The 9,946-nt window shown below is 31.8% G+C and overlaps 1 protein-coding gene across 1 annotated transcript; it reads right to left on the bottom strand.

The window, feature by feature from the left end:
- Positions 1-445: 445 nt before the first annotated feature.
- LOC139510923 (uncharacterized) lies at positions 446-1,881 on the bottom strand. The gene is made up of 2 exons (XM_071297475.1): positions 1,056-1,881; positions 446-540 (listed from the first exon to the last, which is right to left on the bottom strand). Exons 1-2 carry the CDS (start codon positions 1,513-1,515, stop codon positions 446-448), a joined length of 555 nt encoding a protein of 184 aa, XP_071153576.1. The 5' UTR covers positions 1,516-1,881.
- Positions 1,882-9,946: the final 8,065 nt, after the last annotated feature.

Below are 9,946 nucleotides of genomic sequence, written 5' to 3'. Positions count from 1 at the left end.
TTTTCTTAATTATTTACTGATAACAAAATTTTTCAACAAGGACAACAAATACAGATTGAATTAGGAACTTGTCTGATAATTATTAGGACTCTTGAGAGCTGGAAAAGTCATCCCGTTTCCTCTTCCCAGAAAATATGTTTAGATTTATGACTCCACCATTAATAACAGCGCCAGTTAGAATACTGAATGGATTACTGCAGTCTTTTCTATTGGCAATCATGTTACTTTTACTATTGTTAACAATGCTAGAAGCCTGAGATGGTTTTTCAAACATAGATAGCTCTGAATCATTTTCCTTGTCATAATGAATATCAAGAGTTTTTTCTTGAGAGGAAACAATGTGAATATCATATTCAGGACAGTCACTGGTATCCTTATCTGAATTCTCAGGTGCCGTTTCATTCTGATTGCTGGAACATGGAGGAATGACAACATTTGATAGACCTTAAACTTTATTGTTTTTCAGGTGTCTCTCAATACTATTCTGGAATCCTGTAAGCGTGTCTGGTTCATACTCCTGTCCCTCTTTGTTCCTTACACCTTTAAATAGAAACATAAAAAAAGTGAACATTAACCCCATTCAGCCTGTATCCTCACTCTGTATGTACAAAATTTACATGAAATACAAAAAATATACATGTATCATACAAAAATCAATTGATATCAACAAGAAAACACAGATGTCTCACACGGTAAATTGTGCTATAATATTGTTAACTTGTATTGAATTTTCATTTTAATTTTCTTATTTTGAATGAGTGTACAAAATTCAATGAAGATCTGACTAGCTGTTTGCAAGGATTCAGCCTACATACAAGCGTAACTTCAGCTGAAATTCAAAAGTTAGTATAGGACGGACAGACTGATATTACAAAATATAAACAAGATGTCCTGAATGATATTGGACAGACTAAAAAATTCAGTATACATGTTCCTATCCGTAAGCCGTCACGAAGCTGGCTAAAGCATGTACAAATCTATTTTATCAAAAATCATTACCATAATAACATATTTTTAGGAGTCTTTAAGTTGAAGTAAAAAACTTTTAAACTAACCTAAGTAAAACCGGGCTAAAATAGCATCTAGTTCCTTAAACGGAATCATCTGCAGCTCTCTAAACTCTCCTACTTGCTGTGCCCAGGTGTAGAAAGTTTTAACATCTGATCTTGTTTTGTAGTCCGTGTTTTTATTTACATTTTTCCTGAGAAATTCGTCTGTGTCCTCATTGGAAACTGATCTAAATCTACTGCTTCCTGTGTCACGCTGCTCGTGTGTTTCCGTCGGATCACCTTCGTCATTGTTGTTGTTGTCATTGTTCAAGCGGTTTACTTCGATTTCATGTAGCTCGACATTGTCATGGGATTGTTCCCCTTGCAGGACGGAGGTAAGAGCGTCGAACGTCTCCTTCTCTGCAAGCATTTCGTACCTCATTATGTCATGAGACAAAACATCAAGCATGTCTTCGCCATTCTTGGCGTATCTGTCCGATATTTTTGCAGGAACAAGGCCTGCCATACTGTACTGTCGTCTGCGTCTATAGAGTTCCGGTTCTAAATATAGCACGCAAAATGTTGCTAAAAGAAGTTACGCAGTCCTGGACTTGTAGGTAATTCCACAGAAAAGTTGCACAGATCTTTTCAAAACATAAAATTGAAATCGAAGCGGACACTGATGTCAGCCATTTTTTTTTGGTTTTTCAACATTATTGCACGTGCTCATAAAGGACTGGCAACAAATCAATAATGGACCGGATATGAGTCATAATGGACCGGGTAAAAGTCATAATGGACCGGGGTGACTATTTTGGGTAAAATAATGTATTGACACCTATTATAATGATAGGACAGTTAAGCTTATAATTATACTAACTGGTTAATAAAAGGTTTTGATATTTATTTACTCACGAAACCACGTATTGGAACATGAATTTAGAAATTGGTCGTTTTGACAGTTTTACTAAAGAAATCATATTTGTACATGCTTTTATATGAATTATATATATATATATATATAATAGACAATTAGTTTCATTTTGTAAAAGTATGTTCTATTTTTAAAGATTTTAAGGCTACCGTGTTTACTGAGATATTATTGTTCACGACCAAATAATGTTTCTGTTAAAAAAATATCACAAAAATACTGAACTCCAATGCATATTCATAAAAACAGACAAAATCAAACTATATCAATAAACGTAACAAGCGAATACAACTGCCATAGTCCGGACTTGGTACATCCATTTTCCGGTTTTCATAATAAGCGCTTAACAAAAACAGTCGGAACGACAAATGTTGAATACCAAAAAGTAAAACTTCCAAATTCAAAGGAAAATTCAACTCTGAGTCCTTGCTCAAAAACGCTAACACTAATCTAACCTGTTCATAATTTTTTGAAAGATTCGGGATAAAGGTTTATTGAAATCGTTAATAAATTTTGTTCAGTTTTAAGATACGGCATTTAATTTCACAGATCAGTTTTCCAGTATATTGATCGCCATTGCTAACATTGAAACATTAAATTAATTATCATAAAGTCAACTTGTCTATCAGCTAAGTGAATATAACTGTAATGCATGCATTTCGAATAGTTGTAAATAGACTTATTCTAGATACCAGGATTGAAATTTTGTTTTGTTAGCCGATTATGCTTTACAATTTAATAGGTAACTAATAGTCCAAATGCAGAAAATATATGTTCTGAAGGTACAGAGGTGGTGGAATGACTAAGACACGATAAACCTAAAGGGTGAGCCTTGGAAAGGTGCTCTTGTTTTCAAAGACAAGAAAATATTCAATATAGAGTATACCATTATAGTTGTGAGTACTCGTTGACATCCCTATTCAAAATAAAAAAAATACATTTCTGATTGACATACATATGTTAATATATTGTTTACGTTACCTATCGAAATAAAATGATATTATAATCAGTAACGTTTATTCGTTAAGCATAATTAGGAAGAAGGATTCAATGAGAAACACAATCCCCTTACAACTATAATGATATACTCTATATTGAATATTTTCTTGTCTTTGAATATTCTATAGCTTAATTGTAGGTAAACTGATGACTTACGTTAAATTTTGAAACCTCCTTCTATGAGGTTTTGATTACTCTATATATATTATTGTAAAATCTTCACAATAGTAAAAATACACTGAACAACATCGGTGATGAAAGATAAAAAAAAAGTTGTGTTCTACAGCTATACAAGGGAACCTTTTGTTAACACAATCATAACTGTTTATTTTCGAACAATAGTTCCTTTATTTTTACAAGAGAAAGTCCACACTTCCGCTAGACCACTTCACAATACATAATAACTTCCTTTACGTTGGAAGGATACAATACCTGGAAGTATTTACCGGTAAAATCATTTAATTGGATGATTTTATATCTAAAGAAACAGAATATAATCATATCTGACTTTGTTTGTAATTACTTCCAATGGATATCACTAAACTTATAGTTTTGTTATTAATTAGAGTGTAATTATTTTTCCCGATATAAATAAGCATATTTACGATTTATTATGTTAAGGACATGCACATTGAATTTTAATAAACTAACCAATCAAGTGAAATTTAAATGTTATCGAAAATCTTTAATTCATGTAGTGGTATGTAGTGGTATTTAAAAAAAAAATCCGTTTATATCTTCATTCTTTTTCTAAAAGTTATCAAGCAAATGTCTTCTTTTTATGGAATACTGATAAAAAATGAAATTAAAAATTATGAATAAACAGTAACATGTTGAGAGTAAACTTTGATGCTCCCGGAAAACATTATCGCACAATGTATAAGCGAACATAATGTTACAAACTCTTATTTATGTAGAAATTTTTCAATTATGAGATATTGATATGCATTAATGACACCTTATCAAAGCGTATAATGCATGTTTAATATACAACGGCCGCAGCTGCAGTTATAATTGCTTTACCAATTGAAAGAGCCGTATTATATATTTTTGACCCGGAAAAATATTCAAAACAATTAGTTGTGTCTGCATACATGAAATTTATAACCGTTCTAAATGTTAAGATCAGAACCTATTAACCGGTAAATAATAATACAGCGTTGATTGAAAGCCTGTCTAAGATATAACCCATTACTCCTTTAAGCGGTTTGGAAACATCCGTGTATCTTTTTCTTTATATTTGTTAATTGTATGGTTGGGAATGCATATGGCATTTAACTTATACAAATTTTTGCGTCAAATTAATATTATTTGCTGAAGAGGAACCAAAACTACCAGAACTTGACAGTCATAGATTGACAGTCATAGATTGAAAAAAAAACTGACAATACTATGGCTAAAAATAAAAAGACAAACAGACAAGAAACAACATAGAAAACTAAAGACTAAGCAACACGAACACAAACAAACACTGGGGGTGATCTCAGGTGTTCCGGAAGGGTAAATCTCTTTTGCTGGTCACGTAAACCAAATTCATTGTTGCGCTCTTGAATGATCATAGTTAAGAAAACTAAGATTCAACCCTACAAACCAATCTAAAACCAGTAATCAGATATTTGACGACTATAATTTAATTCAAATTACACAGGATCTAGATAATAATAGATATATGACTTTATATAATGTTGACCTTTTCAATAGAAACGAATATATTGAGATAAATGTATCTGTTTATGTGTCAAGGGAAAACAGCATATCACCAATAATAGTCCGACCTCTTCATTATAAACAACACTATTAATGGACCAATGAATCCAACAAGTTGAACGACTTCTTAATTATCCCGGAAATAAATATATATGTTTTCAAGTAATCAGTCATTTAGTATCCACTAAAATGATGTCTGAAATTACATTATGCACATTACATAACTTTTGTGAGATCAGGAACGATAACAACTTTTTTCCTTTAAAAAATGACATACAAATGATATGCACTTCAGTCCAGGAAAACGACTTTGTGAAGTATTAATTTACTTTAATAATTTTGCATTAACAATCGAATCCATAAGGTTTCCTACGTGTTTTTTTAATTTCACTACTTTGTATATTTCGATCAATTGATTAGTCGAAGTGTGAAAGACAAGGACGCACAGACTAGGCAACTTAATTTATTCGAACGCGGCTAAGTAGCATGACATAATATTATGAAAATGTCATAACATCCAAATATCAGTATTAGTACCTAAGCATTAATTTAGCTTCATAATGGATTTTTTCAATTAAGTACTGTAGATACCTCTGTGTGATGTATGTGAAGTATTTAGATGCAATTTTAACTTTTGTATTTGGTTTTTGATTTTTAAATATTTGGCCTCGATTACCACTGAAGAGACATTACTTGTCGAGATGCGCATGTTGTGGAGTAACTTCGGTAATTTTTTGTGTATTGGATGTAAATGCAACACTTTAAACGACTAAATGATAGATGATCTTTATCTTAGTTATCAATTTAGTACTTAAGATGCTATACCATACAAGGAGTTCGGTGGCCAAGTGGTCTATGTAGTTACTACTGTAATCACTAGCCATTTAACACTGAGGTTTTGAGTTCGAACCCCGCTCGTGCGGGTGCACTCTCTAATCTTAATTGATTTGATTGTCAGTTATCCTATCGAAGGTCGGTGGTTTTCTCCGGCTTCCTCCACCAATAAAAACTGGCCGCAAAGAAATAGCCTAAATGCGGTGCTTAAAAGTGGCGTTAAAACAACAAAATAAAAAAAACAAATATACCAAATTGGTAAATGTTTTATAAAAAAGTATCCACTTTTGTATTTTTGTTAAAATTATTTCACATTTAAACTATTCATAGATTTTAATAGATTCAAATGATTAAGGTAATTAAAAGGAGAAAAAAAACAAACATTGTAATAAAGGTTAGTCCAGAAGTATCTCAATATATAGTACAACTACAATCAAATCAATTCGTTTGGAATTATATAATACGGTAACACTAATTATCTTAACTCCTATGTATTTCTACGAATATGATTGGTTAAAGCGTCCGCGTGGTGACCGTGTATATTCCATTTTAGGTAAGTAGGGAGGCGGGGCTTATTTCATACACGGTTAGTAGTGGTGTTACGTCCCTTTATAAAAACAAAACGGTACTGAAAAAAATATAAAAGGTTTCAACAGACGAAGAAATTGATGATGAAGATGAAATAAATTCATAAAACACATTTAAACCTAACAACTTGTTATTGTACATGTTGGCATCTGTTTTTGTATGATCAATATGGAAGTAGTTTCATAATGCTAATGGTATTCAAGACTTGCTCATTTCTATAGGTCACTAGCCTTAATTTCACACGTTAAGATGGTAAGATAAATTCGTTACAATACGAAATACGAAACGAAATATTTTATTAAAAAAAGCTCAATTATGAACATAATCATTAATAGCATAGATACAACAAAGAATAACATTTAAACAATCTTAACTAAAATTAATACTACACAACGTGTTCGAGCCTCGCTCTCACCCCATAATGCATTTACTGACCCCACATATATCGTATTGGGTCACTACCACACTATGTAACTAATAATACACTATGTATTTACCAGAAAGACAGACTAAATAAGTCGAGGAACAAAGATATTGACCGCAACTGTTGCATTTAGAAAGAGTGTACATTAAGGCTACAGTAATTTACTTATAATAATCAAATTTCTAAAATCGATCACAAAAAAATAAAAATCTAGGTAACAATAAAAAATTAGAAGATCGCATGCTTGACATCGTGCGTGATCAACTGAAAAAGAGAAGCAACAATCAGTAGATCTCAGTGAGTTCCAACCCAAACTCCATACAGTGATCGTTATCGTTCCACAACTATTTTCCTTTACTCCATTAGTATAGAGTAGTGTGCATTTCGGAGCTAGAACCGCCGGGAAGTTTGTTACCAACCCCATCAATACACCGGAAATGAATTGATATTCCACGAAAAACTGTAAACTCTTCGAAACATAATGCCTGCAAGTACCAACTAAAAGTTACAGCTATGATTTTCTTCGGACATTGAAATCGCCAACGACTAAATTTTGCGACTAAAGGAATGACTTTATTTAAGGGGCTTCCAAATTTCATACAACAATATTCCTTCAGAACTTGCATATGAAGTTTTCATCTATAAGTTATAACGATTTTCAGTACCTTTTTTTCCTATTAGGATTTTCTTTAAAGAGAGTTTTTTCTTATCAGGAAACTTTAAGACTAGATTTCTTTATGATATAACACATTGAAGTCATCTGTTCGGTCTTTATAACTCAATATTTGCATGGTTAATCTTGGCCGTATACAAGTATCGTACTATACATGGACAAACACGCCCCCTTTCTTCAGTAAAACCTAGTGCGGCTATTATAAAAAAAAAAGATGTGGTACGATTGCCAATGAGACAGCTATCCACAAGAGACCAAATGACACAGAAATTAACAACTATAGGTCACCGTATGGCTTTCAACAATGAGCAAAGCCCATACCGCATAGTCAGCTATAAAAGGCCCCGATATGACAATGTAAAACAATTTAAACGAGAAAACAAACGGCCTTATTTATATAAAAAAATAAACTAAATGTAAAATTAATAAAATTGAGAATGGAAATGGGGAATGTGCCAAAGAGACAACAACCGTCGCGACCATAGAGCAGACAACAGCAGAAGGTCACCAACAGGTCTTCAATGCGACGAGAAATTCCCGCATCCGGAGTCGTCCTTCAGCTGGCCCCTAAACAAAAATATACTAGTTCAGTGATAACTCGCTACGAATGCAAATTATGGACCCCAAAATGTTTTCGTTTCGAAACACCTTAGGTTTCAAATGTTTTTGAGTGGTTTCATGTTACTCAATTTCGTCCTTTTTTGTATATTTTATGTGTATAGTTGTTTGTCTTCGTCATTTCTCTTTAGGTCTTGTCTGTTTTTTTCTTTCATGAAATTGTCATGGTTTGTATTGCTCTTTTCCTTTAGCATCTTCTTCATTTTACAACTTAGTAGAAAGAAAATGCTTGCGTGTCATTCTATCTGATCATTTTAACATTGGTACACCTTATATTTCTGAATATTTTTATACCAATCCCTAGCTAGGCGTAAAATATTGATAAATGTTATTAATGTCACTGTTAAAATGTACATATATATGAAAAAATTATGTCTATTCTTATAGTACCATTTGTAACTTTTTTTAAGTTTGAAAGGGACTTATAAGATTCATTCGAAACACATCCATTTTGATTTGGTAAAGCAATTCCATTATAAAAGCTATACATATTTCACGATATATATTATTTTATAAGATTTGAAATTGGAAGGCATTACACATATAATTTTTCTGTACTACTTTTATTAAACTAAAGGTAATAATACTAAAAATTCATTAAAACGGAAAGAAGAATTATAGTGAAGTCTCGTGGCATATTGATTCATTTATTAAACTGTCAGAATTCTCAATAAAATTTACATTCCAGTATATCATTGAATCTTAAGTACAAATCTCTTGAACCCATAGTTGTAGGTCAATGTCATTTGATTTGTTGGTAAAAACTTCCTTTTCTTGGTATATTATCTTTATCAGAAGGAAAAACATACGTCACTGTAGATTTATTTTACGCACTTGATATATATGCACTTACGATATTCGGTCAAGGGTACTTCTATTGTGTTATAATAACGCTACGGGATATTCTTATATATATTATCATTCACGAATAAACTATGTCACCAAAATCTATTAATCACAGTTTTTAATGTATGATTTGATAAATATACGAATTTATAGATTCATCAAAATTAAATAGACAAAGAAAATGATCATTTACAAGATACATAAATACATAATTCGAGTTCAAGAAAATTAATTGTGTTTTAAAGTTGGTGCTAACGGTAAAAGTACCAAAAAATATCAGATAAAACTGACCGACAAAGATGCTCCAGTTTATTGCTCTTGTTTTCAGTGTATTATAAACAGGTATACGAGGTACTGCACTTACTAATGATAACACCATATAGGACTTTGGTAAAAAGGGTCAATTACTTTTATTAAATGGATTTTAGCATATAATTTAATAAAAAGTGTAGCAAAAATACCGAACTCCATTGCAAATTCAATACGGGAGATTATAAAATAACAAAATCAAACGTTAGACTTTATCAACCAAAAGAAGGAAAGGAAAACAACCCTTATATTCCCGATTTCATGAGAAAAAATATAGGTTAATCCTAGGTTTTGTAGCTAGCTGTACATGAAGCCAACAGCACTAGACAAATAAAGGCAAGAGTAGTATACCGATGTTCATAAATCGATTGAGAAAATAATAAATCCGAAATACAAACTAAAACTGAGAGAAACACACCAAATATAAGAGGAGAACAACGACACAACAGAAACACAACATAAACTATTGTTAATTGGATCTAAAATAGTTTTAAGTTTTGAATTTTAGTCAAGCTCGTTAAAATTATGATTATTAACAAGACTAGCCATACATGAAAAGTTGTACGATCTACGTTTACAGATATATGATGGCAAGGTCGTTGGCATTTAAAAGACACTTCCCTGTTCGATTCAAAATCATATAAGATTGGATTAAATAGGTAGTTCGAAACACTACATGGCTATTCAAATTTATTGTAGGTCATTTAATATTTCAAGTATATATGCACCAGTAAAATTAATATATTATTGAATAGGAATAAGGCAAACCTCCTAGAACCCGGAGTACGGTATGAACGTATAATGAAAACACTGAATATCCTCCTGTCGTTGTTTCATGTTTGTAGTTATCAATGGTACTTGACTTATATGATACGCCAGACGCGCGTTTCGTTTTCATAAGACATATCAGTCACGCTCAGATCAAAATTGTTAGAAAGCAAGTATAAAGTTGAAGATTTAGAGCATTGATGACCCAAAAATTCCAAAAGTTTTTTATATACTTAATAAATGCCTGAGATAAGACAATC

The sequence above is a fragment of the Mytilus edulis genome, chromosome 2 (assembly GCF_963676685.1).
Source record: "Mytilus edulis chromosome 2, xbMytEdul2.2, whole genome shotgun sequence".
NCBI classification, from domain to species: Eukaryota; Metazoa; Mollusca; class Bivalvia; order Mytilida; family Mytilidae; genus Mytilus; species Mytilus edulis.
This window is presented reverse-complemented; position numbering and strand designations above follow the sequence as displayed.

Bases quoted from the DNA above. Each gene is read 5' to 3' on its own strand.
- LOC139510923 (XM_071297475.1), bottom strand. From the start codon at position 1,515: ATGGCAGGCCTTGTTCCTGCAAAAATATCGGACAGATACGCCAAGAAT. The intron at 541-1,055 runs GTTAGTTTAAAA...TTCTATTTAAAG, and splicing joins TTTAGCCCGGTTTTACTTAG to GTGTAAGGAACAAAGAGGGA.